Raw genomic sequence first — 21,102 nt, forward strand, 5'->3', positions numbered from 1 at the left:
CATCTCAGATCAAGCTGTTGCACTTAACAGCGTGATTGTGTTCCAAGCTGACAGAGTAGAAAAAATTACCTGAAGTCGAACTTTAAATATACATGTAAAGATGCCGATGACATTATATTCCATTTTGTTGCTGACATTTACACTTTTCAAAATTGAAAATTGCACAATGTGTTTATAAGTATATGAATAACTGGATATATGTTCTACATTTGTGTTGCATGAAGGACTTAACAAATGGTCCTTTCATTATTCCACACTGTGTTGTATAATGATGAATAAATCAGCTTGAACTTGGCTAGCATGCTGATGTAACTGTTTATCGGAAGCTTAGCTGTAGACTCTTGTTTGAAAGGAGGCAGATCAGTGTTGTCATTATCAAAAATGACAGCGATTGTTCCTCTGAAAGTTTAGGCTCATTACATTTTCTAAAAACAAAACCACTCTGAGCCCACCTGCTTTATAAATATGCACATAATATCACATCACACACAGGACTCTTCGCTTATTTCATTGTTCACTGGCTTGCATTATTGTGTTTTAGTAATTTTGTCTTGCGTGTTATTTGTTTTCAATATCACATGGCAACACTGCTGTGCACATCAAAGGTGACCTAGGACAAATGCTGCATACAATATGCATGTGTAGAAGTGTACGTGTGCATATGCATGTTTGTGTGTGTGTGTGTGTGTGTGTCTGCTTGCATAACAAATCTTTTATGTTTGTGTGGGCCTGTGTACCCAAAGAGTGTGTGCATGTGTGTGGTATATGCCATTCTCCCCTGTGATGTCAGACCCCAGGGAACTCCTGTGGACTCAGCTTGCTGTTTGACAGGCATGTTGATGAGAAGCCTGAAGCCCTGTATATTCTCTCTGCTCTGTTGGATAAAGGCAGCTGTAGATATAAAACATGTTTTACATTTCTAAAGATTATATTGTTCTTTTCAGATTTGCTTAAAACTGCTGTAAGTTATATATATTTATATATTTTTAGTAATATAAGTGTTAAAGAGTTGTATTATCCAACAATATTCCCTGCTATGTGTGTTTAATCAGTAACCCATCCCTTTCCTCCTCCTGCTCATGCAGTAAAATAGAAAATACTTTTTCTGATGTCTCTGCCCACTTTTATCCAGTTTTAAACTATTTCAGTCCCATTCTTAATGAAACTTTTTGTCTTGTCTTGTACTTTTTAATGTTTCCTGATGTTACTTTACCGCTCCAGAGGCGGGGAAATACTGATTCTAAGATGTATCACGATGTGGACAAGAAGCACTCTACATGGATGCAGTGACAGAGCCTATTCGAGAGTTTGCAGCCAAGCCTACTTGAAAATGTTGTGTGATTGATAAAGTACATTAAAGTTACATTGCAACGCTGCCATTTTGCATTGGAATTGTAGGTGAAGAATATGCTAACACTTTTTTTTTTATCTACCGTATGTAAGGTCAGCAGAGAGTGCCAAAAGAAAAAATTTAAAAATATAGTTTCAGAGCGTACATCTGGGCACTTGCTGGGAAGCACAAACTCCACAAGCTGTGTGTGAAATCTGCCTCAGAAAATAATTACAAACCACATTAACCATTTTGGCCCCTAGGTAGCGTCTGCAGCCATAAAGAATAAAGTGAGCCGAGCTAAGTTGCCAAGAATTAGGAGGTGCTGTCAACTTTGCCGCCAAGCTCTGACAGAAGAGTGTGCATTGAGAGTCTTATTTGTGATGTCTGCTTCATTCACAATATGCCCTGTCTTAAAGCTGCTATGTGAAACAGTATTTTGTAGATCAAAGCATTCTTGCGACCCACTGCAGATGGATTCATGTTTTGCTTCTTGACGACTATGTAGTAAGATATATCACACACACTTACAGTGGTTAAAAAGATGCTGCTTTGATTTTTGAAAGGACTTGAACAAATGAAAACGGAGTTGAGAGTTATCTCATAGCTTGGATTAACTGGTGAAAAAAATAGCCATGTGCAGTATTATATAAATGTGATGTGATATAGAGATGCATCAAGATGCATCAAGAATTGTAGTGCATTTGTTGATTGGTGAATTTTCATCAAATCAAATCTTGAGGGCTATACAGATTCCCACCAACAAGCCCAGTCACATTGTCACCTACAGTGCAGAATGATGTGCAGACTTTCACGCTAGAGGTCTGTTTTCACTGTCATCTGTTGAAGGAGAAAACGTTATGTGTGATCATCTTTAATCTGACTCTAACACTCAGATGTACATTATATGAAATGGTGACATCACAGGTGAGCCAATTGTGGTCAAGTATGCATCCTACACACGTTTGATGTGGAAATCTGAACCTCTGGTGCACAAACACTGAGAATTTACCTCACATTAAAGCGAAACTCTCGCCAGAAAGCAAACAAGTCTTTATTTGTGATTGAACATTATTCGTAATTATGAGCATAATTACGTCGAAAGAGGCACTTTTAAGATTTACCGTAGTTTCGTTTTCAGGCAAGCTATGATTTAAACAGGTAAGAGACATCCTTTGTCTTCGAATTAAACCTTTGAAATTAGAAATATTTATGTATTTAAATATTCATGATTTCATTATGAGGGAGGAGGAGGATTATGATATGATTTAAACATGCCTGAAGGAGATCATTAACAGTTCAAATAAATGCATGTTGCACTGTGCATACTTGGTAGCCACACTTTTGACCTCTTGGCCAACCTTCTTTATCCATTTTACTGATGAAAAGCTGGGTCCCCACTCTGAGCCTGGTTTCTTCTTTTGCATAAGGTAGACAGCCATTCATTATTCTGGATTATCTTCTTCCTCTTCTTCTTTTGCATAGCACACTAGACCACATCTTGTACCCAGCATGCTTATTACCTTATTGACTTGACACTAATGAGAAACATGGTACCTAATGACACCCCACTCATATCATTATTAGTCATTAGCATGGAGACATTTCGACCGCCTGCTCTAGATTTATATTTTGCAACAGAAAAGAATATTGCGTTTTAATTTCAGTGGGAAGTTCGTCACTCTCTCACACACTGCATTCATGTATAGAGATGCATAATGTGACTATGTACACTCATTAGTCGTGCGGCAGCACTTCGGGCATGAAAAAAGTTCTTATCCAGGTACCACAGTCAAAACTTGACTTCCTCCACTGTCTTTTGATCTTCCCACACAAACAGTTGCCTGAAAACAAAGGTAAACACACACTTGGATGCAGACACAGAAAAAACACACGCAGACATAAATACTCACTCACATTGTGCACTCACTCACAGTCTAGCGGTGCGTAATGAGACACTATTCAGACATGCACTAGCTCCTGCCTAGGTGCTGTAGTTCCTGTTCTCCATAATTCATGTCTCGCCCGCAGTAGAGTCTCATAAGAAAATGAGGCCAGATGAATCTGTAGCCCTCAGATGGAGAATCTGTTGGTACATTCGTGGGCAGTGAGTTGGTCTGCCAATTTGAACAGCCACCCACTGACAGAGAAGACACCTGTTTGACCTCTATTGCGTGTGTATCTACAGCCTTAAATGTATGTGATCTGTATAGTTGACAAACTGTACCCTCCTCATCCTCAGCTGTTGTATGTTGAACTGGTCACAGCAGTTAATGATATCAAACCTGTGTATTTCGTGACTCTCAGTAAAGCAACAGTTAACTATCTTATAACAAATCATGCCACTAAGATAGCTGCAACAATTAATCGATGTGTCAGCTATTAAATCACCAACTTTTTTTGATAAATGATTAATTGAATATTGTCATTTCTACAAAAAAAAAAAATATATATCAAAATTCACTGATTCCAGCTTTGCAAATGTGAATATTTTCTTATTTTTATCCTTCACTATGACAGTAAACTACATATATTTGAGTTGTGGAAAAAACAAGACTTATGAGGACATCATCTTGGACTTTAGGAAACACTGATCAACATTTGTCCAAATTTTTGAACATCTTATAAAACAAACATATAATGGATTAATCCGCAATGAAAATAGTCCTAAATTGCAGCCCTCACCACAAATATTATGTACATATGAGTTTAATTATTTATGTAAATAGTATTTTGTCTGTTAAACTGCATTATAATACAGTCAATGGCTGAAGGCAGCCAGGGGTTTTCAAGAATACCTCATACTTTATTCCTGTCTGGGAACATCAGGCTCTCTAGGGCCAAATCTAGGCTGAACTACAAGTCAAACTCATTTATGGATGTTCAGATTCAATATTCCAGGGTCGTTAAGAGTTGATGTGAATCACAATATCTTTCAGAATTGTATTTTTTGCGTTTAATCATTGTAGCAGCTTGTATTAAAAAGGCTACGCCTACAAGAAATGGTAGCCAGCTCAAATTAAATGGGATTTACAAAGTCAAAAGTGAAGTCAACAGTAAAGAGAAGTTAATAGAACAGATAAGTGGGTATAACATCTGTTTGTAAAACCTAAAAATACCATGCAAATTGTTGAGGCACAAATGAGTGGGTTTGTTATAATATATCATGAAAGAGGGATTCACTGCAAAAAAGATGTTTGCTTCTGTGTCTCATTATTTAGGGTTATGACAAAAAATAATCTAAAATGCTTTATAAATGGCGACATGTTGTCACTATTCACACTTTTAATACAGCTTGATATACCGTACTCTTCAGCCAGGAACTCTAAAATAACAGAACTAGGCAGGCAGTCTGGCTCCACTATGATTAATAAAGGAGTGTGTTTGACCTGATTTACATTTTCACTCTAAATTAAGCACCTATCTTTACCTCTCTTTGAATTTACTGTTGTAAGTGCTGTAACTCAATCTGTCCAGGCATATCCTTAAGCGAAGCTCCTATAACTGAAGCAGTGATAATTACTTGAAACCATCCCATTTGATATTTCAGACGCTTTTCCAATGGCTCCAGGCAGAGCTCTAACTTGAACGCAGAGGTTTCATCAATGCAGTGTAATTGATTCAACAGCTGCAGTCACCTGCAGGCACAAAATCAGCTTTTGTATTGTTTAGAACAAGAGATGGACGATTAATGTAATGGTGAGTTTGATGAGGCCTGCTCAGATGTGAAAGCAAAAACTAGGCTTCTGAACATGACCTGTTTGATTATGTTCATTATTCAAAATTAGCACCAGTTGATTCTTTTATTCTTCACTCTGTTTGATAATTGGACAGACCCATCACAGCTGAGGCTGAGTGCAGCTGTTCCCAGTGTTACAACATGGAACACTGAGACATTTATTTGAATTCATATGCAAAGAAGCATCATGTGACTTACTTATACAGAGATTGAGCAATGAATCGTCATTCACTGCTCTCATTATCTGTCCTCTCTGTGTCTCGTGCCCTCTCTCAGTAAATATCAGTGAAAGATGTCGGGCATCTGTGTCCGGGAGGAGGCATCGTAAATAATAGCCGCTGAGAGATATGGCGTTCAATACAGGAGAAATGCGAGGGAGGAGAAGAGATATAGGAGGCGAGTTTGATTAATGGGCTGGTGTGGAAGAATGAGCAGGGGGTAGATTGATCCATGGCCACACCAGAAATACTGACACTTTTTTTCTTTTTAAACAATTCAAGCACCTCAGTGTCTTTTTTTGAGCACTGTGTGATTAGGACATAATCGCTGTCTGTGTATAGTTTGCTATAATTTGGTGTTGTCTAGGGCTGCACAAAAAATCGTTAAAAAATCGCGATCTCGATTCACACATACACGTGATCTCATATCTACACACAGCGATTCTGAAGCATTTTATATCTCGAGCTGAATCACAAACAAATGCTCCTATTTTCCTCCCGGATTTTTTGAAGCGCCCCCAAACGCAGCACTGCCGCTGCCTCCGTCCTCAACCTGTGGTAGCAGTTAAGTGTATGGAAGGAGTGGGTGAGAAGCCGTTTTTAGACGGGGCAGCAAGCCGCCAATCTGCCCGTCCTTTTGGCGTCTAGGTCCGCGGTTTCAGACAGAGGGCGGCAAATTGGGGGAATGTTTTGGTCCGCCGATTTCCCGCCTCAGAGGGTACACTTATTTCCGCCTCGCCTGCTAGATGAGCAACTGGACAGCCGCTGAGATCAGGAGATGCTAGCGTCTCCTGGATCTCTAGCTGTATGGTTGCGTTAGCTTGTTGTTGTAGCCACAATCTAGGAACGGTCGCTACTTTCAAATTAAAAGCCCCCCGCTAAGAACCCAGCTCTAAACTCGAATGGGGTGTAATGTAAAGCTCTTATTTTGAAGACAAATTCGTTGTCAACTGCTCACAGCCCAACGTCGGGCTTCACGTCACGTCACATGTTTACATCTACCTCTGAGGCGGCTTTTGGAAAAGGAAGAAAATTATGCCTCCGTTTTAGAAAGCCGATCACAGCAGCTATCACATATCACCTAGCTTAAGATACGGCCCCAATAAACACTGTACAACATGAGGTATAAAAGGATGCCCTCTCATCTTGGGAGACAAATTTTTTTTTTTTTTAATTTGTGTAAAAATAATTTCTCATCCAATGATAGAACTTGAAATGAACAAAAAAACATTGCTTTGGCAGAGGCATAGTAGTATCTGCCATACTATCATGTTTTTTTTTGTTTTGTTCAAGTTCATCAGTGCAATAAACATTTTGTGAAATAAATCGTGCCAGAGAATCGTGATCTCAATTCTAAGCAAAAAAATCGTGATTCACATTTTTTCCAGAATCGTGGAGCCCTAGTGTTGTCTTTCAGCGACGAAAGTCTCAGTGTGGTTTCTATTTCTATTTCTATTTCGTCCACGTCAGCAGATACTTTATGTACTGTACTGTACGTTAAACCCTAAGAAATTCTACAGAAGTGTCAATAGATTGTTAAAACCCTTTTGGACTTCTCCAGGAAGTTGTGTACTCTAAGTCAAGTTTATTTTCATAACCTATTACATATCCCTGAGGCTCAAAACTGCACAGGTTTCCAACCAAGCCTGAACCCAAGAAGAAGAAATAGTCCTCCAGAAGAGTAGAAGTATAAAACAAACAAATGGAAAACATTGCCAAAAAGTAGTTCAGTATGAGCTGTGGCTGTGAAAAAGGAAATTACAGAAGACTAATGGAACATTTTTAACACTAAGTGCAATTCAAAAATCAATAATCAGTGAAAGAGCTGCAACGATTAGTAGATTTATTAATTGGTCAATCAAAAAGAAAATTCATTGCAAATCTTTTTTGATAATCATTTCAGGTATTATTTGGTACAGTCTGGAGGTTGACAAAGGACCCTAAAGCAAATACAGACACAGGATATATTTATTGAATAGCTCAGGAGAAAAGGTCACTGGTTCAGGCTAAGGCAAGTGGTAAGGCTCGTGGTGCAGCTGGGGCTCATGGTACTGGGTGGTGGAGGCTGAGGTTGAGGCACTGGAGAGTGGAGATGCAGGTAGATCCGTAGAGGTGTATGCTCTGAGAAGACAGGTGGAACAGGAGCTCCAGCCACCAGGAAAGCCACGTCCAGCCTCTAAAACAGAAGCCTTAATCACACACAGGCAAAAACACAGGAAAAATACTACACACAGCTCTTGATTATTTATAGGGATTGGGCCTCTACCTACTGCACATTTAATCGATACATTGTAAAAAAAAAAACAACAACAGATGAATCATTAGTTGCAGCCTTAATCAGTGGTAGACTGCAATATGTCTAGAACCAATATACCAATCCAGAAGGGGACTTCCAAGGTGAAGCCCCAACAAAAACTTCTTGATCACTTTCTTGTCTTTTCTGCTGTCTTGCCTTTCCACCTCTGAACATCTCCTGTCCCAACATAAATACAAACATAAAAGTTATAAAAAAAAAACATCATGATAACTCAGGCTGATGTCACATGCAAAGATGATTGTATGCCTCCAATCAATCAAACCATTTGCAGTTCAAAAAGACGAAATGTCAATTATATTTAAAGACAGGCATCCAGGGGCAGATTGCCTCGAGGAATCTGGACAGATAAGTGATTGGCTAAATATTCAGTCAGCATGATGAATGTGGGGGCTTTAATAGAGTGGAAAAGGAGAAATAAACTGGAGGATTAGAATGGCAAGGAACAGCAGAAATTTCCCCCATAGATGAATAAAGGCAGAAGAAGAAAGTATAAGAACCTCATTATCGAATTTTCACTGAAGCTTAATATGTGGTGGAAACAAAAGGCTTTCTGTTCATCTGTTCTTTGATGTGCAGTGGCAGTAATTGCAAAGTAGAAATAATCTTTTAGTATTTCTTATGAAGTGACAATTCTTGAGTTACAAAATGTCAGAAAATAATCTCAGTCATTTTTCCCAGAGCCCAAGGTGATGTCTTTGAGTTTCGTCAGTCCAACACTCATAGGATATTTCATATACAGTGATTATAAACCAGACAAAGCACGTTTTATATTTGAGAAGCTGAAATCAGTTAATATGTGACATAGTATCTTGAAAAACGACTTAGAGGATTAATGGACTATAACATTTGTTGACTAATCATCTGTCAGTTAATCAACTCCTCATTTATCCCTGTAACATTCCCGCGCCAAAAACACGTCCTTAATTTCTCACACTTACAGACCCATTCTTAACTCAATGAAGTGTTCATCAGTGTGGTTACATGTTGGACTCCACTCTCTATATGTAGGCTTAAAAATGCAGCTGTTGTGTGTATGTTGACAGGTCTTGTTTTGAAGTCTTACGCAGTAGATTTAGCTTTGTGCCTCCTCTCTTTCACAGTGGTAACAGCTGTAATATTTTTTGAACCTGCCCTGACATTTTTAGAAAGCCAGTATAAATCTTTCTCAGTGTTCACCTTAAAATGATAAATGACAATAGTAAAGCAATACTGGGGCCTTGTAGCCATTATGATATGAATCTCACGGAGTGACTTCCTAAAGTGTGATAGAGGGATGGGCTCTACAGCAGAAAAAGCTGAAAAGAAAGAGACAGAGGAACTTCAAGGTGGTTATAGTGTTTATACTGATCTATTAATCACAACATTTTTTAAGTGCACACATACTGACACGTTGTCTCATTTGTATTTTCTATTCATCCTGCAATGGTGTGTGTGTGTGTGTGTGCAGGTGGTCTTTGGCATTTATTCAAATTAAAGAGTGAGGCAGAGAGTGAGAGATGGATTGGGGAATGTGAGGATTAGCGAAGATGGCTTGGGCAGGGCATTGTGGATGTTTTCCTCCAGCTAATCCCTGTGATTGATGACTTGGCTCCATTAAGTCTCTGTGTTGGCGGCCTTGTCAATTACTCATTAATCCTTCGAAGTGTTTACTTCATTCGGGACCTGAACGGCTTCTCTATGTCCAACAGAGAAAAATGCATGTGCATGCTCACACACGTGGCATGCACATGCACATACAACTGTACACACAGAAACACATGGGAGAAAGTAGTCTGAGGTTCTGTTTCCATTGGATGTGGAATGAAACTTGAAGTATTTATCAGCATGGTTGTGATGGTAGTTTTTCGTCCATAATGGCTGTTGGTCATTGACTCAATTCTTTGGTTGAAGAGTTTTGGGAAACACAGATGCTGACTAGAACAACATTGATCTGGACAAGGAACACGAGCCTCTAAGAGCTTTCCAATGCACTTCAGTGTAACAGAGATTTTCTGAGTCTGACTGAAAGTAAACAGAAACAAAGAGACAAAGTGGTCCTTGTAGCTGTTTTAACAATTACACAGTACAGCAGATCTGCCTGTTTTTCCAGCTGTCAATTGAATTTAAATATTAGACATATTCAATATATATTCAGTACTAGACTTTTTAAGTTGCTGTAAGGCTGTGGCCTACTTTTTAGTTTAGCTTCTGTTCTATGGAAGAAAGGAAGTAGTTCAAATGGTAGAAGTAGGTGAACACCTTCTAGCTTTTAAAGCAGCTGCCAAGGAACCGTCATTTTGTGTTGATTTTGGTGGCGCCAGTGGACAAAAGCAGTATGAGCACCATCACCTTGTGTCTGAAGATCTGGATCTGGCTAGCAAGTGCATTTATTTTCCATGCCTCTCTCACTGGCTATTGCAGTCCTGCTCGGAAAGCACTGACGTAATCGTTTAGAATTGAAAACCTAGATATCAGATATGTTTGATATTTATCTGGGCTGCCTTGATGAGTCTGTGAGCAGTTCGGGAGGTTAAACCTGGATCTGTACACCCCTCACGTTACCAGATAATCCGGGCCAAACATTGGTAAGGACCAAGCTCCCAGAACAGATTTCAACTCAGATTCCTGGGAGGCGTGAATCAGGCTTAAATCGACCCAAAACTCCTGTGTTGTGTTCCTGGCCTGACCCTGCAAATCTTGGGATCAAAAAGTGACTTGAATCATTAATATCGAAAACAAATCATCAGATTTACTTAATTTTTGACTTTATCCTTTAACTTTTTCACATTTCTGAGCCAAAATCAGCCCCAGACCATTGTTATTATCACTGCTGATGTTCTACCATGCTGTACTACAGTCACCTTCATGTCCTGTTTGTTTCTGGGGGCTACTCTTCCAAGTAATGTAATTTGGTTTCTTGGATTTAAGGGTATAGTACACTTGAACTGTTATGTATTTTTTTAGGTGAGCATTGTTTTAGGTGCTTAAAATTCGCTTTGCATCTGGACTCCGTTCACTGCAGTACAAAGCTGAGCGTCTGGGCTGGAGCGCCTCTCTACTTCTCCAAACTGAGGCTGCGCTTATCGGCAATTACCGTAGGGAACAGACCGACTATAGATATGTACTTTATATGACCCCACTTCAAAAAACCCGAACTATCCCTTTCAGACTGCAGGAGAGAGCATTGGTCTCTCACTCCCAAACTGTTCACTAAATTCTATGCAAACACCTGTGGCTAAAATGTCAGCACTATGAATTGTGACTGGAATTGTAATATTCATCTCAGTCTTCGAGGTCAATAAAGTACAGAATTTCTTTTTTTTTCAAAATACTGACAACCTCACAGTAACTGTCCGATTCCTTGTAACGTATTCTGCCCATGGTGGCTCTGCCTGTCAGAATGACACATGCAAACTAAACTGGTGTGAAAACGAGCTCATGTGATTCTTGGGTTTATTCTGTGCTCTCGCTTTGTGTCAGGGAAACACTTCGATGGTCTCAAAGGCGCGCCCGCTGCTGGTTACACGCTTCGCATTTCCCCTAAAGGCGAGAACACATACGGCTGGTAGATGGATCAGACTTTGAAAATTGTGCCAAGCCTACACAGCGTCAACAGCTATGATCCATTCACACCGCTGACAGATCCGCCTTCCTCGAAGCTGCACTCGGATTTCCAACAAGCCATCAAATAAACTCATTCCAGTTTGCCTCAGCTCGTTTGTTCTCTACAGCACAGCAGGCCTGTCGTCAGTGCTGGCTGCTGTAATTGGACAAACACACGGTGAACCCATATAGCTGCAGTGTCAACAAAGAGTAATGAGTCCCTTTAATCTCCTCACCCTTTTTAGGCTCATATAAATACAAAATTGCTTGCATTTTTGTGTGGTACTGGTGTTACCAGTAAGGCTATATGAGTGGGTCTCTTCAAAGCAGGGCGGAATTTGTCCTCCATATCAGGGCCGTCACCCATCTGTACACACATTTTGTTTAACATTTAATTATATCTCTTACATCACTTTTTTTGTTTCCCATTGAAGTTACTCGTAAATCACACAATTTACATGTTATGGATATATTATACTGTGGATCTGGTTTTAAAAAGAGAGCCAGACAGAGAGGTATTTTTGCAGCTCGTGCGAACAATGCTGATATGTGGTTTGATGGTTTTTGGTGTCTAAATATTTTTGCATATGATTACTGTAAGTCCTGCAAGCAAGTGGTCATTGGTGCTGTGAAATAGTGAAACGAGTGAATGGCTAAATCAGGTGTACGCATGTAGATGTGGCACCATCATATAAAAGAGGGAGCGGAAGAGATCGATCGATAGACAGAACAGGCCACTCAGTTTGGTTTGCTTTTCGTAGTGAATACAACTTTCAGCACTTATTATATTCCCCTGAATCTACCTATACATTCTCTATAGAGACATGACTGCGAACCATAAAGGCTGGTCCCATGTGAAGTTTTAAGAGCTAGCACCCAGATGTCACCTGATGTGCTCCAGGATTTTTGATGTAATCCCTGACTTTTTCCCTGCCCATGAACTGCCAGAGCAGAACCCACTCTGAGTTCTGGGACTTTTTGATGTACAAATTAATTACTGCTTCAAAGGGACATTACCCTTATGGGAAGGTTTCTTCCACATTCTGAGTTTGATTGTACTGTTTGATATAATTGTTGTAAGAGGCGGAAAATTTGGGGCAGAATTGTCGCATCAGGCAACAGAAAGCAAAAGGCAGGCCCCTTAACTGAGTGTGATAACTTGAATGGATTTATTATGAGCGGAATACGATGATGCCTCTCAGCCTTGCTTTCAATGTTGCTCTGTGGCTACAGGACACCTTGAACTGCAATCAATGTGAACTATGACTAATTCTACTATTCATTTTCATCCAAGGAGGTCTAGATTTGTAAAACTTCCTGTGTGCAATGAAAAAATGATTGAAATATCTGTGACATCATCACAATGTAGGGTCTCTTAACTTAGAGGCTAGAAACAATCATATATGCACTAAACATGTGCACTTTACTGCTTCTTTTTGCACTTCTGGTTAGATGCTATGTGCATTTCGTTGTCTCTGTACTTGTACTGTGCACAATGACAATAAAGTTGAATCTAATCTAATCTAAACAAGCAATTCTCATTAGACTGAATAACTGTCAAATTTATCTATCCAGATCTAATAACACATATATGGATAACATACAAGTCAATTACATCACATCTGTAAGTCTTAGCATCATGTTAATGGAGGAGCAATTTTCAATACAGCCAAGGACACATGCATTAGAAGCAACATTGCTTATAGAAACACTCACTATTTATGGAAAAAATGCTTATTTATATGATTAAAGACACTTCTCTATAGTCTTCTTTGTTTAATATTCCTGTCAGCTGCATCTCATGCTCGTTATACCTCATTCACACATATGGATTTTAAGTTAAAGTTTTAGATAGCTTGCATTTTGTATTGAGCACGTAATTGAATCTAATTTGGAAGGGGATTTTTGCACATTGCCACAACAGCAGGGGATGAAGAAGTGGTTCATTTCCCATTTTTCCACCATTGTTTTTGTTATTATTCAAGTCTCAGTAGCTTGTTAAAAGTTGTATCGTAGGACATTTGGAGGCTGTTGACCGTGACTATCGGCTTTCCCTCCATTAGTTCTTTTATGATGTTGAGGAAAGGAAAACAACTTCTATTTCACAGTGGAATCAAAACAAGCTGGATAAGTTGTGTCCGTGTTGTTGCTCTCCCGTGTCAGAGGATATTCGCTGTACATCAAGTGGAACCATTCTCCTGTTGCTCTGCTGGGGGGCCTTTTGAGTCTTTGAGTTGTGCTTGCCGGGACCAGCATGTCTTTAAGGTTGAATTCACAATGAATGGCATCCTGTCGCGTCTCCAGTGTTTGAGTCTGTACGTGTGAACAGAGCATTAGAGAAGATGCATTTTCCTTCACTTCTGCTGTTGGCTCCAGCATTCAGTCATGATAACTACTGCTTGGGGTATCTCTATGGGTGTGTATGTGTGTGTGTTCATGTGAATATTGACTCTTTGTCTGTGTTTGGGTTTTGTCATCCTGTGAAGCATTCAGTCGATACTGGAATGAATTCATTCAAAAATAAGTCACTCTCCTCGTTTCTCACTGTTCAATTGAGGATTTCAGTGAAGATGATTAGGTTTAAGGAAACAATAAAAAGTTACATTTAAACTTGTGTTAATCTGTGCTGAACATGCTTACGTCTTCCATCAACTAGGATGATCCATGAACAAATTATCACCATGCTTGTGGTCTTCTTTATATGGCGAGTGACTGGATTTTTTGAATGAAGAACCTAAAATGCATCTTGCATGGAAAGTTGTACATGTGCATTTGTTAATATTACATTATGTATGATCAAACACTAATAAGTCAACAACTTTGCTGACATAGGTAAACATCAAACAAGTGCAATAACACACACTAAGCAAGCTAGCTAATATTAATTACACATCCACCAGCAAGAGGTCCAGCTCGGTGTCTGACATGCAAAGCTCTCGCCAATTAGTAAAACCCAGTCTGATAATGAACCCTTGCCTCATTCTCTGTCACTCTCTTCTTTCTTCTTTGCCTCCCTTGTCAACGTCATATTTTTTCTCTTAGTCCCTGTCTTCAGGGTCCGTAGAGGCTGCTGAGCTTGGGTCTACGAATCACAAAAAAAGAGACGAGGCAGAGCTACTGGAGACATCAGAGGGAAAACCAGAAAACATTTTCTCTGTGAAATATAATGCAGTTTCATTGACATAATTTGTGGTGTGTTACCTACTGTACTGCTGTGAAGTGTTATATACTTATTTTGAATATAGAATTTAGGTAAAAGCTGTGATTGTATTGGCATCATGACGGAAGACTTTTTTTTACAAATATTACCAGCAAATGTGTGTGTGTTTGTGTGCGTGTGTGTGTGTGTGCAAAAAAACAGATCTCCTGTGCTTAACAGATCTTTTCTGACAGCAGCAAATGAACAGGGTGAAAGGCAATTTGCCTTGCTGCTTTTTTGGTCCTCTCACTTTGTGTGTCTGCATCACTTTCACACATCTGATCTATGTGCTTGCAGTGTGGTGTGTGTGACTGTGCACAGACAATGCACGATTTGCTAAAGATTCATTTACTTGTGCATTATGTGTGTTCACGACAACTTATCAATTGTGTGCAATTAGCAGGAACAATTTAGCGGTGAGTGGACCCAACTCTGCAGCAAAATAATGTGGAAAGACAAAAAAAAGAAATTATGACGTAGATGTGATTTTATGATGTGATGATTTTGATGCAGCAATGCCCCAGTTTCTAAGTATTTTTTTCTTTTTTTTATGGCTTTATTGATAGTGCAGCTGAAGATATGACAGGAAACAGGGTGAGAGAGAGGGGGAGTGACACACACAGCAAAGGCACCCGGGTCGGGTGTCGAACCTGGGTCCGTTGCAGAGCCTCGGCACATGGGATGCGCGCTCTACCAACTGAGCTAAACGGCGCCCCCAATGCCAATGCCCCAGTTTCAATACTATTTTCCCTTTTGTAGACAATAACCTCAACAGATGACTGGTGCACTGTTTTAACGTCATAAAAGCACCTGTCCAAACCCTCATGAATATAGAAACTATGCTTGTTTATTGATCAGCAGGTAGAGCAGAGTGGACTCCATGAAAGGACCAGTGTTGCCAACTTGACTGTTGTTCCTGAGACGTGCTGACTTTAAACTGTTTTCTTATCAAAACAAAACCTGCATCATTAATCATTCTAGACAGTCGTGTGGCATATATCGACTGCTTTTCTTGAGTCTTGAAGTCTCAAATATTAATTTTGAAATTAAACGTAATTACGGGGCTTGTATTGCAATATTGTGAAGAATGGGGTAGATAGGACAGTGTGGTGCAAAGTAAATGTGTGATTAAGTGAATGAAATGCAGTGAGTGGCGAATGTGAGCAGAGCACAGGAAAAGTTGAACATTAAATAGACAACCTTACCTCTTCAGTGTTGGAAACATTTATTGTTCCTGTCTGCATTTTTGCTAACAGTCCACTGGTAATCCAGTGATGCAGCTGGTTGAGTCTGTTGACCTGTCAGAGGCTGTGTTCCTGACTAGGCAGGTGCTACAGTTCTGATCTCAAATGCATTGCGCAGTCAGTCAGACTGTAGTCACTTTTGTATGTGTCATACATGTACACTATGTGACATATTGACATTTCAACAAAACGTGTCAATTGACGCACACATTACATGTTCATGACCTTACTGTCATATCAAGAGGTAGAGGGGTGACAGACAAGACAGCTGCCAGGCCAATGACAACAGTTAAAAGACTATGTTTCAACATTTTGTGTGAAGGCACTGGATATTATTAAGGAGACTTTGTAACTATTGTTGCAGTGTGTGTTGCAACAGACAGCTGATCTTTTCTTAACCCTAACCAAGTGTTTTTGTGCCTAAACCTGACAGGCAATAGGCATAGTGCTGAACATAACAATGAAAATGGAACCAAAATTAACGTAAAATCGCACTTAAAGATTTTTTTTTTTTTATGTTCTAACGTATGGGTTTGCAGAAATGTTTGTTACCAACATTTCTTTCTTTTGGAAACACACTAATTAAAAAGAGTTTGCTGCACCATTGGAACCATTTAAGAGATACTTTACCTAACCAGAGTTCATAGTTTAATCCCTCATGTCTCTCAGGCCATTTCTTGCTCTGTAATTTCCCTGACACCAGATGCCCTTTAAACTCCTACAGAATATGACCATGCATTTCTATGTGATGAAATTGGATGGCCTCTTTCGCTGGGCTTTGTGCAGTCAGCTTTTGTGTAATAAATGGATTGTCTGGACTCTCATGAGAGCTTATTGTTTTTTTTCCAAAGCAGCGTCTCAAAGCAGTTTACCTGCCATTGCCATTTTCCATTATGCTTGGCCATACTGTGTATTCCATTATTTTCCCTGTGCTGTTTGTTCTGCTTGCAAGCAGCTCTGAGCTGCATCAACCCAGTGTCACAATCAGCACTTTCCTCCAGGGACGGCGCATTACGACCACTGTACCACATCTGCTTAGTCGATTACCACTGTTTCTTATTCACAGGATGGTGCAGGCTGGTAAACCCACTGCCCTCCCTCCATCCCCTGCGTTCCCCTCCATATTTTTTCCCTTGTGTGCACTCCAGCTTCTCATTGCTCCAAACACTGCTAATTTTCCTCTTTCTTCCTCCATTTCCTCTAAATGCAGTTACATTTCTCAGACCAGCGTACACCATGATGAAGCCTGTTTAGGACTATAAATCAAAGTGATTCTCTGTAGCTGGTTGGCGAAGTGGCTAAGAGAGAATCCATTGAGTTGGAGTCAAAAACTTTCTTGTGATTGTGGCTGGTGCGGAGTATTTAGAGCCTTTTGTTGTTCTGCAGTGTTGTCATCAACATCCTATTAAATGTCCATCCTCTTATACATCTAATCTCGACATAATTACCAACTGTGATCTAGTCCCATAACATTTGTCCACAATATTTATTGCATACATAGGGTTGGTTTATAATCAAAATGGAAATACTACATCAGATAAACTGTGAACTTGAAATGCCACTTCTGACTAAAATATTGTATTTGAGAGTTTACTTTTTGAGATCTTCCTTGAAATTTCCACTTTTCCCCCCAGTAATACTCACACCAGTTTCCTTTTTGCCACATATTCAGCATGTTCAGCCTCCAGATGGTGCAATCCTGATTGCATTTTGATTCCCAGGACCACCTGGTGATGTCTGATGGCTCTGAGGCATGTGGCACATCATGTGCTGCTGAAGTGCATTGTTCAAATGAAGAAGATAGCCTTTGTCATCAGCACTGTCAAATTTTGACACAATAATAAAATATTTAAGAAAGGCAATTTTCCTGTTTGGCTTCCTGCTGTTTTTTATTTTTTTTATTATTTTTTTTTGCCTTTATCTATGCAGGTATTTTACCTTCTTTTAGTCCGATCTTATTTCTCAATTTCTCTGAGTAAAGGGTGCTAGCAGTTTGCCTGCTCATGTGTTGCTGTCATATTCTTTTATCTACACTTGCATTGATGTGGCTCATAAAGAGGAGGTGGTAGAGGGAGGGAGCGATGACAGGCATTTTGGTCCAGTCAGGGCTTTGTTGCCTCAGAATTGAAGTTGTTATCTCTCAGCACAAATTCAGAATTGTGAAACTGATTCAGCTTGATTGTTGTGCTAGAGGAAATGGTTCTCTTCTGCAATCCACAGCAGTCTGACAACTGATAATTCGAGTAGTTGCTTGGAGCATACAGAATGTAAATAGTAATTTCACCAGAGTAGAAGTGGTTCTTTGAAAGTATTATAAAACAGATTAAGGAAGATTGATATGACATTGTGCTTCTTAGCTGCATTTTCTGTCTTTGAAAGTCTTAAAAAACACAACTTTAATTAACATAAAGGTATTAAAATTACATACTGACATGAAATGGGACAACAGCTCTTAAAACAGGATTATGAAGTAGGACTATATTATCGATATAAGTGTTTGAAACAACATTTTATAGGGGGCATTACACAGCTTGCAAAGCAATGACAGATCACTGAAAGATGAGAATTCCCAGAATGTAAACACAGCTCGTGAGCTGAGCTTTGAGAGCTCTACTTCCACTCTTGGTGTTTGAGCATGTACACAGTTGACATTGTACAACAAGGGTGCACCTTGTCACTCCTCTGATTTACTTGTTACTAATGTACAAGATAACATAGCACAGGTCTGACCTGGAGAGTGTCAGTGTGGGTGACATTTCCCCTCTATGCTGATGATGTTCTTCTTCTTGTTCAGTTGGACCATGATGTGCGCTGCAGTAGCGTACATGAAAGGAACCGTTGGTTGCAGTTATGGGAGGTGAAAAGAGAGCTCTGCATCTTTAAAAATCTCAGCTGGTATTGGTTTTGTCCCTAAGAAGTAATCACAAAATTTTGATAATGACTGAACGAAGCTGATAAAAGTGGGTGAGATGAAATTTATACACAAACTGGCCTTAGTCTTAAAATGTTATGTGTGTGTGGTTCAGCAATTCAACATACTGTGCAAGCAGATGTGGTTTAAGAACCTTTTACTACAGCCTTTGTTGCCTGTCTTTGGAGGTGATAAGGGGAAGTAAAGACGCTATGGGACAGACCCAGCGATCAATTGAACATCGCCCAATAGTGAGTAAGCAAAATGTGTGAAACCATTCTGTTTTGTTCAAAAATCATTAACTGGAAAGTCATAAATTTACACTCCTGATGTGAGAACACTATTATGAAGTTAGATCAGTTTAACATTGTCAATGTCAATGATGTTAATTGTCATTTGGAGTCTGTAATGAAAGGAGAGGTTCTGTTTGTGTACATGGTACACAAGGACTGTTTGGTCATGAAGAGTTTCTACTCTGTTTGGTCTGATATCTCCAGACCACTGGGCACATGGGAATTCATTGATCTGCAGAGGGACTGCACGCACTGCAAGCTATCAGAAGGCAATGAGGCACAGCCAGCAGCAATCTTCAGTAGAAATGTGTTAGAATTGTGTTTGTTGTGTGTGTGTTGGGGTGGGTAGGTGTTGGGTCATTTGGGGTTTTGAGGTGATGGAACAGAATAACAGACATTTTTTTTTTTTAATTATTTCTCTGTAGTGTTTAATTTTGTCCTAAAGTTAGTGGTCTGTCTCAATTTAAAAATTCACTGCTACAACTTCACTCTGTACCCATGCATGTATTCATGTGGCTGTGTACTATATGGCCTGACAAAATAAATTGAATTGATTGAAGTGTTGACTTCTGGGTAGTCTTTGCTCTTAGAACTTGCACTCATTTATGTTCTGGGAAATAAAAAATATGAACTATGATCTCCTCTCCTCTCCTCTCTTCTCTTCAGGTGCTGAAGGGCAGTAAAAAGCTTTGTCTCTCCGTACGTTCAGTCGGGCGGATTCCTGGTGGCTATGTCACCAACCATGTTTATACCTGGGTTGATCCTCAGGGTCGGAGTGTGTCCCCTCCTCCTGACCTGCCTGAGCATCGGAGCGCCACCCTAAGAAAAACTGACAGCCAACGACGCAGCAACATGCAGCTACTGCAGGAGGGAGACGAGAAGAAGGTGAGGCTATACATGGGAAGCAAAACACTGGCGTGCTGGAATAACAGAAATTTTTCTATTGCTTTTTTTTCTTGTTTTAACCCAAATCTCAGTTTTACCCTCAAAGGAATAATAAAATCATACGGAAAAGTAAAGTATTTCAATTCTGAATAACATTGCCCCAGACGTGTATGATGATTCTTCCAAATATTAAAAAGAATGAAAAGAATGTAAAAAAGGAAAGCAAAATAAGGCAACTAAATCAAAATCAAAAGTCTTTGATCCATGAATCATAAATACTGTAACAAATGTCAACTTCCTCCAAATGCACCAAAAAAAAAAAAATAGGCTAACTCTGACTTTGGTAAATTTTTCAATAATGTTTTATTATATAAATGTAAAAGGCAAGGAAAGGCATTACACAACTTTTGCTTCAGTTATAGTGGTCTGACCTGGCTTTGAATGAACCAGCTTGAACAATCAAACATTGAAACATTTGACATGACAAATAAACTAAATAAAGACACTAGGCCATTTCTTTTCTTTTAGATTTTTTTCATTTGGACACGGTGGTTGCTCTGGAGACATCACATTTTAAACTAAACTACTAATAAAACCAGTGTCTGAATTTATGTGAGACAAAAAATTAAAACAGAAGAACATTGTCCCACTTGAGTCATAGTTACAACGCCCAGTTTTAGTAGCAGGTGGGGAGTTGTAGTTTGTCTGTCCACCAGTTCACATCATCATCATCTCAAGATTCAAAGTAAATCACAATAAAAAAGACGATGGACACTGTAAAAGAAGTTAAAAAACTGAAACAATAATAGTAATTGGACCTTCAGTCTCACAAAAGTCCACCCTGTCACTGCCTTATGACCTGCAGGGAAGGAGCTGTCAGAGCTGTTTAAAAGATTTATCACACTCGAACTTTCATTTTTCAGCTGCTGAGAGCCACACATTAATCTTAACTGCTTCAGCTCCATTAATACAGGCTGTACTTAGTGCGATACAGATAACGTTTAGAAAATATGAATCCACTTTGTAGTGGATAGTTTGGCTGTTTAAGCTTCTTTGCTCTTTGAAATATAAATTAATATCCTTCTTTGGTATTAAGATATCCTCTTCTGATGTGTATCAGCATTTGAGGGTTTTGGGGTTGGGAACTGCCTGAAATTTCCAGGTGGCCACTATCTCTGAGCAAAAAAATCTGCGTCATCTGAGCATTTTCAATCCACTTTCTATTGCCTCCAGCTTTGTAGTCTAGGGGCGATTAAAAAGCTCTGCATTTAAAAAACTAGAACACAGTGTCTTTGATACTAAGCACCGGAAGGTCAAAACTGCAGCCGCTGTAAGTTTACCCATCCTAAAGTTGATGAACGCTGGCATAATAGATTGAAAAGAA

General features: G+C 39.4%; 1 protein-coding gene across 4 annotated transcripts in view; it reads left to right on the forward strand.

Annotated features, from left to right (window-relative positions):
* The window catches only part of whrna (whirlin a), a 167,542-nt gene that overhangs the window by 61,306 nt on the left and 85,134 nt on the right, over window positions 1-21,102 (forward strand). For all 4 annotated transcript variants that reach the window (XR_003986236.1, XM_030436155.1, XM_030436157.1 and 1 more), the window contains exon 2: window positions 19,500-19,718. Coding sequence is in view for 3 of the 4 variants with exons in the window: in XM_030436155.1 (XP_030292015.1) it covers window positions 19,500-19,718 (219 nt within the window). In the remaining variant the exon portion in view is untranslated. The remainder of the gene's footprint in view (window positions 1-19,499; window positions 19,719-21,102) is intronic.

The sequence above is a fragment of the Sparus aurata genome, chromosome 12 (assembly GCF_900880675.1).
Source record: "Sparus aurata chromosome 12, fSpaAur1.1, whole genome shotgun sequence".
Lineage (NCBI taxonomy): Eukaryota > Metazoa > Chordata > Actinopteri > Spariformes > Sparidae > Sparus > Sparus aurata.